Below are 15,105 nucleotides of genomic sequence, written 5' to 3'. Positions count from 1 at the left end.
TGAAAATTATTTAAAATTAAAATTATTTTAGGTGCAAATTAAATGTGAGAATACTAATAAAACAATTTTGATGATTACATTACAAGCCTTTATTTTTTTTTAGTAAATGCCGAATTGGTTTCAAAACTAAGACCGTTGTACGATAACTACAACGTCACTACAACTAGATATTCATTTAGATGTTAGCATAGTCAGATTTGAATATAAATATTTGTACGATGAATTAGAACTTAAAGGAGAATGAAACCCTTGAAACCAGCTGAATCCATATCAAAGAGAAAAATCAAAGAAACATATTGTTGAAAGTTTGAGGAAGATTGAATGAATAAGAAAGTTATGAGCATTTGAATATTGAGATCACTAATGCCATGTAGATCTTCCCATTGGCAATGCAACCAAGATCTGTGATGTCACACACGTACAACTCCCTCATTACTTTAGTACTTATTTCACTTATATTCTCACTTTTATAGAGTCTATCACAAGGTGAGGTGTTCTCTTTATATGGAGAGGACAAGTACAGAGGTTTCACAACATTATATCATTGATGAATCATTTGTCATATGATTAGAATGAGCAAAAAGAGATGTTTTGGGGTATTTTTTCAGTGTCCAAAAGGGGAGAGTTGTTCATCTGTGACATCATAGATCTTGGTCGCATTGCCAATGGGAGGATCTCCATAGCATTAGTGATCTCGACATTCAAATGCTCATAACTCTTCTATTGCTAGTCCTATTTTACTCAAACTTTTGTTGATCTTATTCTTTGATTTTTCTGCTTTCACAAAAGCTAACTTGCTCCAAGAGTTTCATTCTCCTTTAAGACAGTAACATGTATGATGTTCCATGTGTGAATGTTCACATCAAATTTTACTACGTTGTGTGCGGTGGCCTTAAATGTATGAAAATATGAAAGGTTGATGGTTCAAACGACCTTTGATTGGTGACCTTGAGATTGTGACCCATTGCAGTGACCCACATGCATAATAAGAATTAAGAAGACAGAGAGTGCATTAAAAAAAATTAAACATCCCCCCGACCCTCAAAAGAATATACAAATTAAAGTCACATCTGCCAACAATACATATCAACATATTACTGGTTTGGAGCAAAAATCTAATTTCAAAGCATACTTGAGATACGCAGAGGCGCACATGGTCTATAACATGCAATCATATGGATTAATACACAGGAGTGCATGTCTTCTCAGCATGATTTGCCCAATGTGGTGATGTCTTTTATACTGCTGCTGTAACATACAGGATCACCATTTCTCCTGTGTCCAATATCAACAATCTTTGAAACAGCCTTTGTTCCATAACATATGATTAATGAACAATTTATGTAACATTTGTAGAAACCAAACTAATTACAACAAAATTTTGCTGTTGCCAAGAATTTTTAATTGCCGAAGCAGAATGAAACCCAGGCAGGATATGCTAGCTCAGCTCACATGGTCACAGCTGCGTGAGTGCTAATAATCGTTAATAAGCTTGATATTTATTTGACGATATGTTGATGGCCAAGAGAAAAATAGGTAAAAGTACCCAAGGTAAAATATAGCATTAAGGCATTATTGGCCAGATTACATCTGATACAAGGAGTCATGTTCAGAATGACAAAACGTAGGAGCTGAGAGGAAAAACAAGTTACCGTATCACCTTGTGAGCACACAAGGATATCAAACCTCTCATAAAAAAGTTCAATTAGACAATGAAACAAACAAAGCCCCCCAAAGTTTTATGGAATCATGGGTGTGACTCAAAACGTGAGCACAATTTCTTGTGGTTTAATGCATTGTATGTCTTGGATTTTCTTCGGGGAAATCTACGTTGCAGAGAAAGCGCTACTTTAGTTAACAGACAAAACATTATGAGTAAAGTATGTGGTTTTACACTTTCAAATAAGTTACATAATCATGCATGACTTTGTGAATGGATTGAAAATGAATTGCCAAAGAGGATGCCTATTTTCTTGATGTTTAACAAAGTTTCACTGTATTTACAATCCAATTCAAATATATTGCAACACACCTCACAGTTCCCATCCCCTAATAATATACTTGTGCATAAGGAATGAAAGTTAAGAACAATATCATTACAAATACTAAAGTACAAAAACTTTCATATATCATCTTGAGATTACGAGCTGTATTGGACCTCTAGGAAGAACAGAGCCATTATCATAGTCATTTGAATTAGGACTAATCATTGACGAGTTCAGATGCAAACAGTGATTTTTCCATTTTTAAAACACTATAGTATCTAAAATAATGGACCCAGTCAATGCCAGCATGCATTACAAGTTACAAAGGCGTGGAAAAAAAGAAAATGAATAGTTGTGAAATAGTAATGCAATGAATAATAAATAGAAGAAACACAAACACACAATACAAATAAAATACACATACATGTTTAACAAAGCTGGCCTGTTGATTGTCTGAGTTGTAAACATCTGTTAATTACATAATATAAGTATATATTTCAAGCATTTCAAATAAACATATTCAATAATTTCATTAATGATGGAACAATAATAAATAAATACATCAGCTTTAACCTACACAATATTGATATATCATAAGCACATAAATCAATAAATTATTACAAGGTTTAAAGGTACAAGCAAAAGCATGCCCAGGCAAGAATCAAATAGAATTATGAAAACATTTACGGTTAAAATCTGTCTTATGAATTGCCTAATTTTATTCAGGTTTTGCACAGGAGCCATCCTCATTCCAGAATCTAATGGCTTAATAAATTTACTATATTTGCTACAATCTCACAAGCATCTATCATACAAAAAATGATTGGAATGTTTCAGAATTTCATACAAATATGTATGATCTTGAAAATTGTTATTCAATATCCAAATTACCGTAAATTATCTTAAATATTATAAATGAATAATTAGAATACCCATTGTAAGTCAGGGTCTTCTAAAAATTGAGAGGAATCGTACTTCCTCCTAAAATTTGGGGAAAATTATTTTCCACTATCGTTTTATTCAAAATCTTGTAATGAATACATGTACATAAGGATCAATAAAACTGTACACAATATAACATCAGAGGTCATTACATATTTATATCATATTGGATGGCTCTGAATGGAATACCACAAATATTCCAAGAGTTTGGGCAAATATTCCACGAATCGCAGATGAGAGGAATATTGGCCCTAACGAGTGGAATATTTATGGTATTCCATGAAAGAAAGCCATCCAATATAATTATTATCATCTATCCCATCCCTAGCAATCAAAAAGAGAGAGAGAAATTTGATAGAACAAGTCATATCCACATATCACATAATGGCATCATCACTTTATAAGATCAAATTTGGTCATTGGCATGCAACTTGCACGTAGTTCATTATGACGTAATCGAGTGTCGTTGTGCTCTTATTCTGCGCATCTCATTGCTTTCATTGTTATACGCGTTGTATATTGTCTGCATTCGCGCATGCGCACTATACTGTTGAATATGCTCTCATATTCAATAGCAAATTTTGTACAGGAGCCTATGGGATATTCTTCGGATTTCGGTCATTCTAGGGATACGCTCTGATACTGCACGGGCAATTGATGCAGACCAAAATACGCGTTTTTAATGTATGGCTAAAATGCTCTAAATAGATGATAATACAACATATCAATAGTTCTTTATAAGTCTTGTACTTCAAAATCCTATAGATTTATGGCAATATTTATCAAATAAACCTTTGTCGAAGGTTTAAAAATATTTATCAGTGTGTATTTTGATAATCATGTAGCCTCTGATCTCCAGAGGATTCAATTCTTAAATATATGTTACAAAACATAATTATAAACAAACTATTTAAGTATGTGAATGACAATATGCCATTTTCAATAAAATTATTTTCTTCCAAATATCTGCAAATGATATCATAATGAAAATCATAAAATCAAATCTTGAAAATGAAATAAATCAAAACATATGGTAAAATTGTCACACATGAAATGCTGACCGTTATATGAAATTATTTACATGCGAATTGAAATAAACACACAATTAGCTATGGCTTCAGAAATCTTACCAGAGTCATTAATGTTTTATAAAGAGGCCAGCCTCATAATTTGTATACATTATCAATACTATAATTATGGAATCTAATAAATCTTACTATGAAATCTATCTATGAAATAATTGACACATGTGAATTGATTACTGTTAGATATTCTGCAATTAAATTACTTTGATATATTTTGCAGGCCTCAAGCCTATTTTTTCAGTACTTTCATATTTCCTTTCAAGGTTTTGTTAATCAATTCAACAGCATTAAAAGTCATAACACATTAATATGTACCAAGAAATATTGATTGATAGTGCATTATCTCACAGCGCATACGTTAAATCACATTGGCTTGCAGTAAATTAATAAAGATTCTACATGTTTGTTCTATGGGCTTGAATTTGTGTGTTACATATCCAATCAAACACCATTCAACAAAAACAAATTTATACTCCTTGAACCATTATGAATGATGTGGGAGGGGGTCACTGAATCATTTGAATGACGTTTCTTTGAAACTAAGGCAGGCCACCTTATGTTACCAGTTGCTCACATCACTCATCACATATCTGCCCTACCACAGAGCAGAGGCAACAAGTGACATTTTGAATAAATTTGACATGATAATTCCATTATAATTCCATATTTTCTCCAATATGTATCTTCTTCTATGTAAAATTCTCATTTCATACTCAGTTTCAAAAAGTAGGGTAAGGGGCTATTCTTTTTTCCACATTAGGGTGATTTCTGAATTTTGGGGGACTATTTCTTTCATTTCAGTAAATGCAAATATCAATATTTTGTGCATATTTAAATCATTCTTGAATATTGTATGCGGCAAATCTTGAAGAAACTTTATGAAAAAAGGTCGCCTCAATCATTCCATTTGGGAATTTTAGGGACAATTTGGGATGTGACAAGGGCAAAATCACTTGTTGCCATTATGAATTTCCTATGCTGTGAAAACAAGATATGTTTGGCAAGAAAATCATGGTATTGGAATGATAGTAGTGTAATTTCAGATACATTTTACAGAAAATGTCATTTTTGTCACTTACATCCTCTTGCTGTTGTAGGGCAGAATAGTCTTTCAAAAAAAAGTGGAAATCAAGATAATTTGCATGAATTGTAGAAGTGCTCTGGGTATTTTACAGTGGCGAATGACTACAGGAGTTTGTAGTCATAGGCTAGAAATTGAGCCTCTCAAAATTGATACTTTAGCAGAATAGCTCAGGCTCAAATTCATTTGAACACAATGTGTAAAACATCTTAAAATATTGATACTTTAGTGCTACAAGCTTAGGCTCACACTCGTTTGCATACAATTCACTGATGATAGATGGGGAAACAACCTTCTCTGTGGTCAATTGATGATGTCCATCTGAGGTTTGGGGGGTTCTTCCAACTCCTTCTGCTCCTTGACCCTCAACCTGACTTCCGGTGGGCAGTTCTGGACATATATGACCCTGTTGTATGCCTTCAATCGCCTCCAGAGCTGGAAGTACACCTTACACTGGACGTACATAAAGACTAATCCACCTGCACATGAAGGAAGGGAGATGTAAAGATGGTCAAGTTTCATTCATTTTAAAAGGAACCTTAAGGCATTCTATAATTGGAAGCAATAATTCTCTTTCTCTTCATCTTCCTGTTCCCACTTCTTCCTTTTCCCTTTCTCCTCCTTCACCTTTCCTCATCCTTTTTTTTAATCATTGTTTTCTTTCCATTTCACTCCCCCTCCTCATTATTCTATTACTCCCCCTCTTCCTGTCAACAAAAAGCTGATATATATGTAAAACATATTTTTATAATTCTGCTTTAATCCAATGGAAAGGTTTCTTTTACATGTAACTTTAAATCTTACTAAGATATGAAACTATACATGTACTTGTACATGTGCATACATTACCTTTATATGATATTCCTAATCAACCAAATTTTAAGTAATAACATAGATATCTAGAATCAACATTTTCTCAGTGTGAATTATGAATTTTGTTAAGAAACAAAATACTCATCAGGATCACATTTTTTCTGGGGAAAACTATCTATAATTATGATTTCTCAGGCTACTCTATGAACATCCCACTATTGTTTTTTACATTGAATATAACAAATACTTTTTCAGTTTTCCAGGGCTTTTGCTGGGTCATTTTTGGGCTGAATTTGCCCCAAGCCCCCATGTATTCCCCCAATGCATCACTGTCTTACCTGTAAAGCCTACAGCAACTACTACTAGCTTTGTCCAGAACGGCCATTGCATCCCCTCGTCTTGTATATCACTCGAGGTCTTGTCTATCAGGACATATAGGGCCCATATCACACACGTCACAGCTATCAGATGGAATGACACAGAACAGATGATTTTACGTCTCTCCGCCGGAGACATGTCCAGCTTTTCCCACTAGAATGGAATGAGTAACAGAGAAACGGCAAGTTAAACCCAGTGATGAGTTCAAATAATTCCTAAATACAACTAATATCTTAGAGGATATACATTTCTTGGTTTGCAAACCCCACATTACAAACATGTACATGTTCATAAACATTAAGCCTGGAATTTACTCTCTGAATATTCAAATTATTTGAATAACTTGCAACCAATTGAAAATAAAATCTCACTTTTCCTGCTGTTTGACTAATCTTTCAACATAGAGGGATTTCAAAATTCATGGCCAGCATGTCCTTTGCATCAAAACAAATTTTATTTTAAACAAAGTTGATAACATTTATGGCAAAGTCAATACCGTAAGGGCACTAGTATTCAACCCGTTTGGAGAGTTTCCTCAAATATATAGAAATATAGAATTTACCTGAATTTCAGACCCGTCTTATTTCGAAGAGCAAATGCTGGTTATTCTTTTTCCGTTATTTTTTTCTTCAACCAGTTGACTGTGTGCGCGGGCGATCGAATTATACGGCGACGGATTTTGGTACTAGTATTCAACCCGTCGGCACTAGTATTCAACCTAGCGATGAAAGATGGCCCTATCTCTCAATCTGCCCTTGTCCCATCCGACTATGGACTAGACCATTTGAGATGAGACCAAACAGGGAATTAATCAAAGCCAGAGATTTACATAGATCTAGATCTAATTTAGCAATCTAAACCCTTTTGAGATTTGCTATCAATCCTCACTAGGTTGAATACTAGTACCATTCAGTGCAAAAGGCCATCGCCGCATAATTCGATCCTCCGCGCATATAGTCGACAGATTGACAAAGAAAATATCGACAACAGATTACCCTGGAAATAACAAAGATGTGAAATTAAGATAAATTCCCTATTTCTAAATATTTTGGGGAATATGTCAAAATCTTTGAATTATGCCAGGTTGAATACTAGTACCCATACGGTACATCAAAAAGTTCATTATCAAAAATGTTAATTCCATACATAGAATCATGGATCATATTCAAACTCATGCAATTAATAAAGGTCTAACTCTTTATCTCTCACTATCACTAATTGGCACAAATAATACACTAATCCATAGGCCCGTATTCTGAAGTCGGGTTTATCTTAAACTCAGGTTTAAAGTTGTGGTTTAAGTATGGCGAGCCAATTGTTACATAAATCACAGTAGAGATATCATGCTTCAGCTGATTTGGCTCTCAAATCATTCATAATTGTCCAGGAAGTATAAATACATGACTGTCTTCACCATCGATGAATCGGGGAAAGAGCACATTAAACATAAGAAACATACAAGTTAATAAAAATTTTGATACTTTTGGCTTCCCATACTTAAACCACAACTTTAAACCTGAGTTTAAGTTAAACTCGACTTCAGAATACGGGCCATAGAGCTGACATTCATCTAGGAATGATATGATTAAGATTCAGAAATACATGTTCATTACAAGCACCTTTTCTTTTCTCTTGTCAAATATACAGACATTTGTAAATTCATACTACTTTTTCAAACCACCCCCAAGCTATTGCTATTATCAAAAGCATTGAATATGATTTATTAATATTATACAAGTACACCTGCTACACTCTCACATTTATGTAAAACTATACTATTTACAGCAGGTGCTGTATAATGAATCATATTCAATGTTTTTTTTAATAATTGCAATAGCTTTGGGTGGTTAAAATTACAAATGACAAATGAAATATACAAGTGTATACCTGTAAATAATTAAAGACATCTGAACATTGTGCATGAGCTAGATATAAATCATACGATTTACATGTAGGCATAATATTGAAACTGACCGAGGTACCATTACCACTATCAAACTCAAAGTGACATATACCAGTGATGCAGTCATAATACAATGGCTGAATAGCTAATTGCACATCTCATTACAAGTCAATATTAATTAATTTGTTTCTTTTGTAATGCAATGCTTAAAGCTAAAAGACTGACCTGTACCATACATGTATACACTTAATCATGATCTTTTATTATTAATCAATTAGCTTGTGTTGGCTAAGTAACATAAACAAATATACATGTCTTCAATTATTAAGTTAAAACGATAACTGTACTGCTATACATGCCAGATGAGTACTTTACATGCACTTGTAGTCAGATGCCTTTCACATTACTGAGGTACGATATTTTATATTATGTTTCTTTCCTGATTGCCATATCGCCATCAATTTGTCAAAATCCAGGTTCTGCACTGTACAATAGTTAAGTACACATTACAGTAAATGATTAATGCACAATTGAACCTTAAATGGGAAGTTCACCCTGTCAAAAAGTTGTTTATAAAAATAGCAGAAAATTCAATAAAAATATTGCTGAAGGTTTGAGAAAAATCCATCAATGAATAAACAATTATTAGAATTTCAATTATTTGATTTGTGACGTCATATGCGAGCAGCTTTCCTAAATATCGAATGGCAAAAAATTAATGACATGTCATTTTCTCAGAAAATTGAAAATGGTTTTATTGTACCTTCTGTAAATCAATAGACAATGCATTTAACACCCGTTCCTAAAACTAATCACGAACCATGAAAAACTGGAAATTTATGCATTTTATATTACAAAACATATGGGCAGCTGCTCGTTTATGACGTCACAAATCCAAAACTTAAAATTCTAATAACTTTCTTACTATTTAATGGATTTTCCTCAAACCTTCACCAATATTTTTTTTTCTGCTATTTTTACAACAAACTATTTTTCAGGGTGAACTTCCCTTTAAATTTCAATTAGGGCAAGACCACTTTTCAAAAGGGAACAATTCTATATTACAGCACAAACTGGATAGGAAAATATAAAAAGGGCACAAAACAGATCCAAGGCCAAAGAAAGGGGCTTTGTTGAGGCCCACGAATAGGGCATCTAAGGCCATAGCAATGAATGGATATATATATATATATATTTGTCCAATTGTATTTTTGTGAAAAATTACTCTTTTCAATTTAAGGAAGCATTTTCATTCATCTATCAAGAAGTCAAATTGGATGTGCTACCCTATGTAATGTACAGTATCATTGTATAATCATGGATGACGTATACAATCTCAGCTTAGCAATTTCAAATGTATTGTCAAAACTTGAATACTTGTGTGCTCAATATGCTGGAATGTCACAAGAATGAGAGAGGCAGAGAGAGGGAAAGAAGACTCTCAAGACCACATTCTTCTTGAGAAATTATCTCAAAACCTGAAGAAAATTATTCTGCTGTCGTGCAGGCATTAATGCAATTACTGCCATCTCACTTAATATTGACATCAAAGGTTTAATATCTGAAAGTAGCCGGTTGCTATGGAAACTTTCCTACATCCATGAGACCTGTTGCTTGAATCTACGATGCTTGGAGAATCATAAATGTGTTTGATACACATTGAAAAGGATTCACATAATTCTCCTTGTACCAATGTAACAGAGTAATAACATTACTCTGAAGCGGGAAAAGCGGATGGTTCACGTCCCTGACAAGATGTGGAAGGAAATATATTGAAGAGAAGATAAGAAATGGTACTTATGCTGAAAAGCATACAAACAAATGGTGAGAGATGGGAGTGGCAATTCAAACAAGGTATTTTTTTGTTCCCTTTATTAAGAAAGCTGCATCCAGAAAGCTTATCTTTATTTTCAGTAAATCCCACAAGTGCATATTCCAATTCATTACTAAAAATGAATATGCCCTAAAAATGGTTATGGTGTGAACGATATAATTATGTATTTCATTGGATAAATTTACCGATTACACTTTATTTTGATCAGGTGCCCAATCAATACAAAATATCTGTTTTAATCTATTCTTGTTTTACATCTAAGATCCATTCTCAACCATGGAATGGGCTAAAAATGTCAGGATACAATCAGATTAGTTATGTTAATGAAAATTGTCCCCCTAAAAAATGTAAATAGCCCTACTAATTTGAACCCTCCCCTCTCCTCATCCATAATATCTGGAAAGTGCTTTGAGACATCAGTCTGATGTATCATGGAGTGGAATATCATTATCATTGCTATTGGATTCAAAGCAGAACACATTTTAATATGATTATGAACAGAAAGAGTGGAGCTACATGCAGAACATTCTCATTGAGCAAATTAAAGCTTGAGGGGGTGGGAGGGGGGATGTTTAAACATTTCAAGGTTGATGACGCCGCATGCCGCCGTCGGAAAAGCGGCGCCTATAGTATCGCTCTGCTACGCAGGCGAGACAAAAACTAAACCAATACAGGTGCATTGCCTGGAGATAGGTTGTAAAGTAAAAAGAGCATTGAACTACTAAATAAATGAATGAATGAATGAATGAATGAATAAACAAATGAATATATAGATAAATGAATAAATAAATGAATGAAAGAATGAATAAATATATAAATAAATCAATCAATGAATAAACAAATAAATTGATTAATAAGTAATATAAAAACATTCTGGGGGGTAAAGAATAGAGTTTACAGAATGAGAAAAATGAAGAAAGTGAGAAATTATATAAGAGCAAGGCACAACACGTGACAAAAGGTACAAGGGAGCATTGACTACCAAACCCACACGTGATGTAACCCCAACATATATGTATCTGCCTAACTATACCCCTCACTGAAGGTACTGTACAGGGTGATTATTTCTAAGACTAAATAAACTTAATTTCACCGTCTCCTCATCCTGATAAATCACTGTTTGTACACGCACGTGAGATGACAGGTGAGGAACCAAATATGGGTTTACAATATTACAAATAGAAATGCCAACTCCTGGCACAAAGGCATTATACCAAGTGGAAGTAATGTGAATTTCACGCAAATTATGTACAATTGTCACAGGTACTGTACGTAATGAAATTAAAGGGCTTTTTTCCCTCATGGTTTAGAGTCTTGAATTTTGATGATTTCATTTTCAAGAATATAAAGGGGTCACTTTTATGGCATACATGTATGAGAGCCTTTAGGGTACTTTTTCCAAGATATATTCTAATTTACATGGAACCCAATTGTAATTGGGTTCTTTTGCAATTCATAAGGGCTGTTTTGAAGGTAAATAATCATTTGCATCAGTATTTTATTGATGAAATTTAAGTAGCTGGTACAAAGAAATTAAAGATACTTAATAATATTATCTCACTGACATTTGGATCTATAGGAAAGTAAAACAAACAAAAAACCTGTGAGAAATGAACTTGCCAATATGTAATATTGTAATATATTGTAATATATGAAAAAATAATAAATGGGTGATTTCATTGTGTCATACAGGACATTTTGACAAGTTCCTTCACATCTTTTTGACATGAAATTAAAAGAATTATTTTCTTTATTGATTATGATTCTCAAGTAGAATCAGAAGGGGACCAGATCAAAGACATTGAAAAGGAAAAAAAAACTGGCCATACAGGACATAAAAATAAAACAAGTGGAACGCCTCTGGCAGTCTCGCCTGCATTACGCAATTTAATATAGCAGCAGTGCTAACTTTGAAAACTACTATAAAATAATCATTCACAAAAACACCATTCATATAATGACATAATACCACGTTCATTGACCATAAATGAAATTTGAACGGAGACTTAAGACTGTCAACTAACGTCACCCATGTCCACATTTCATTCACTCTATCCATAAACTTTCAAAGTTATGATGGCAATTCAACAATTACCCCAACATGGCTTAAGTTTATTGACCTTAACTGACCTTTGACTTGGTTTTGTGACCTGAAAACCGTACAGGATGTTCAGTGATACTTGATTACTCTTATGTCCAAGTTTTATGAACTAGATCCATAAACTTTCAGAGTTAGGATGGTAATTTAACAAATACCCCCAACACTGCCAAACTTCATTGACCTTAAATGACCATTGACCATGGTCATGTGACCTGAAACTCGCACAGGATAATAAGTGGTACTTGATTAACCTAATGTCCAAGTTTCATGAACTAGATCCATAAATTTTCAGTTATGATGGTAATTCAACAAATACCCCCAACTTGGCCAAAGTTCATTGACCCTAAATGACAGGTGACGTTTGTCATGTGACCTGAAACTCAGGCAGGATGTTCACTAATACTTGATTAACCTTATGTCTAAGTTTCATGGACTAGATCCATAAATTTTCAAAGTTATGATAGTAATTCAACAAATACCCCCAACTTGACCAAAGTTCATTGACCCTAAATGACCTTTGACCTTGGTCACGTGACCTGAAACTCGAGCAGGATGTTCACTAATACTTGATTAACCTTATGCCCAAGTTTCATGAACTAGGTCCATAAGTTATGATGTCATTTCAAAAACTTAACCTATGGTTAAGATTTTGAAAATAATTTTCCCAACATGGTCTAAGTTCATTGACCCTAAATGACCTTTGACCTTGGTCATGTGACCTGAAACTCAGGCAGGATGTTTAGTAATACTTGATTAACCTTATGGCCAAGTTTCATGAACTAGGTCCATATACTTTCTAAGTTATGATGTCATTTCAAAAACTTGACCTTAGGTTAAGATTTGATGTTGACGCCGCCGCCACCGTCGGAAAAGCGGCGCCTATAGTCTCGCTCTGCTATGCAGGCGAGACAAAACCCCAAGAAATCACCTTTTGCAAGCAATTCAGTATACCACACATATTGAGGAAGTATTATGCTGATTATCTGACATGACTTTACATTAAAAACTTGAGAAAAAAAACAAGTTAACCAACCAAACGATAAACATGAACATCCTGTACGTTTAATATCTTGAGAGGAATTGTATGACAACATAAATGTAAGGCTGCGTTTATGCGACCTCAAGCCAGAATCATGATTTGAATCAGAATAAATTGAATCATGATTTAAAACACAAACATAAATAAAAATACCACAGAATCAGCATTTAGATGACCTTCATTCCAATGCTGTTTCTCCTCAGATACGGCCCATCCAGTGCACATCACAGTGCTCAGTTTTACAGAGGAAGAATTCGCACATGTTTCGACTCTCGTAAAATCAATCTTTTGCTTCCAGAATTAATTCTATTATACCTCATTAATTGTTTACTTTTATTCATCTTGTCGGTTTTCATCGAAAATGGTGTTCGGAAGTGAATTTTAGTGTAGATCCAATAATATTGACACTGTTCACTCAACAACAACTGAGATCATTTTCTGTTCAGTTAGTTCATTAATACTAGAACAGTTGAAGACATGACAAAAATTATGAAAAGCAGTGGACAATGCGATGACCAACTCAGAACTTGAAGTTAATTGCACGTGACAAGAAATGCATGCATAGCACATAATTATGTACATACACTGAGCATAGCACGCGCCTTGGGCTTGTTAAGAGTCAAACCGACACAGTGACGTCATAGAATCATGATTCAAATCATGATTGCATTTAAATGACCATTTTCGTTCATGATTCTACAGAAACGTCTTTCCAAACGCCCATTTTTCTTTGTTTCATGTTTGTGATTTGAAAGACGTTTATTTTCACTTTTGACTATGAAATGCAATCGTGATTCTGCAGAATCATGATTCAGATCATGATTTTAGGGTAAAAAAGTGGCGCATAAACACACCATAAAAGACATTGCCTGAAAGGAAATTGATTTTAAGAGGAAACAGGTTTAAAAAAACCCAGAATAAGTGTTTTGATATACATCAAAGGACAGGTGTTACCATACAGTATACCCACCTTGCCAAGAGGTTTTAACTTGCTCTGCATGATAAACTCAAATCGACAAAGTTCACAGTTCTTGGTATTTGAGCTCTTGATCCACTGCTGTATACACCCTTGGTGTACATACTGAAGGCTTCCAAGGCATAGGCACGGGTGTATAAGAGGCATTTCTTCATCTCCTTCACAATGGCATATCCTGCAGATATCGCCTTGACTTGATATCAAAGAAGGCGTCGATACGATGGACGCCCGCTTCGACCATGGTTGAGCGCCACCTCGTGATGACGGCGACGTAAAGTTTGTTTTGCTGCGTGATCCGGTGGAGTTTCTGGATTGACTCCCCCGTGATATACTGCTGCCTGTCGAGGGTCTGCTGGACATGGTTGCCACTGAGCCTGGGAGGTAACTGCTGGACTGGCATACTACAAAGGGCATTGCAGTAGCCGGGCTACTTAAAGTCCGTAACTCAACTTGATTGCTGGCTGTGCTACGCCGTCGCTCTGACTGTGACCGACATTTTGTTGAGGGTCCTTTGTATGATGGTGCTGTAATGGGCTGGAGGAATAAAAAGAAATGATACAAATTTTTGTTATTAAACTCAAAATATTATGAATAAACAGATTTTGTAATATATTCAAGTTTCAAACTTTTTTCAAATACACTTGAAAGGAACTACTCATGCCAAGGCATTTCAGAGGCTAAACACATTTAATCTGAATTCATTATGACACAAGAGTTATATCGGACCATCTTCAATATACATGTACAAGTGTGATAAAAACAATTGGGCCAACATGCATTATCATTGACGATAATCAGCAATTGTCTATTGAGCATATTCTGTAGTCTGAACAATACAGCAATATTTTGTACAAACCATACATGTACGTATGCAACTGGAAATTCTAAGATGATTTTAAGTCCTACTCCTAATAACACTTTGGGAAACCGCCTTGTTCACAAAGCTTAATGATTGCTCGTATATTGAT

The 15,105-nt window shown here is 34.4% G+C and overlaps 1 protein-coding gene across 1 annotated transcript; it reads right to left on the bottom strand.

Moving 5' to 3' along the window:
- Positions 1–1,383: 1,383 nt before the first annotated feature.
- On the bottom strand, positions 1,384–14,666 carry LOC129282166 (E3 ubiquitin-protein ligase MARCHF8-like). The gene is made up of 3 exons (XM_064113315.1): positions 14,132–14,666; positions 6,245–6,437; positions 1,384–5,572 (listed from the first exon to the last, which is right to left on the bottom strand). Exons 1-3 carry the CDS (start codon positions 14,549–14,551, stop codon positions 5,397–5,399), a joined length of 789 nt encoding a protein of 262 aa, XP_063969385.1. The 5' UTR covers positions 14,552–14,666; the 3' UTR covers positions 1,384–5,396.
- Between the last annotated feature and the right edge of the window lie 439 nt (positions 14,667–15,105).

This window comes from Lytechinus pictus, chromosome 18 (genome assembly GCF_037042905.1).
Source record: "Lytechinus pictus isolate F3 Inbred chromosome 18, Lp3.0, whole genome shotgun sequence".
Lineage (NCBI taxonomy): Eukaryota > Metazoa > Echinodermata > Echinoidea > Temnopleuroida > Toxopneustidae > Lytechinus > Lytechinus pictus.
Note: the sequence above shows the minus strand (reverse complement) of the source record. Positions and strands in the feature narration are given on the sequence as shown.

Excerpts from the sequence above, each read along its gene's own strand:
- LOC129282166 (XM_064113315.1), bottom strand. The coding sequence starts at position 14,551 with ATGCCCTTTGTAGTATGCCAGTCCAGCAGTTACCTCCCAGGCTCAGTG. Across the intron at positions 6,438-14,131 it reads AGTTAAAACCTCTTGGCAAG|TGGGAAAAGCTGGACATGTC; the intron begins GTGGGTATACTG and ends ATTCCATTCTAG. Across the intron at positions 5,573-6,244 it reads AGTTGCTGTAGGCTTTACAG|GTGGATTAGTCTTTATGTAC; the intron begins GTAAGACAGTGA and ends CTTCATGTGCAG.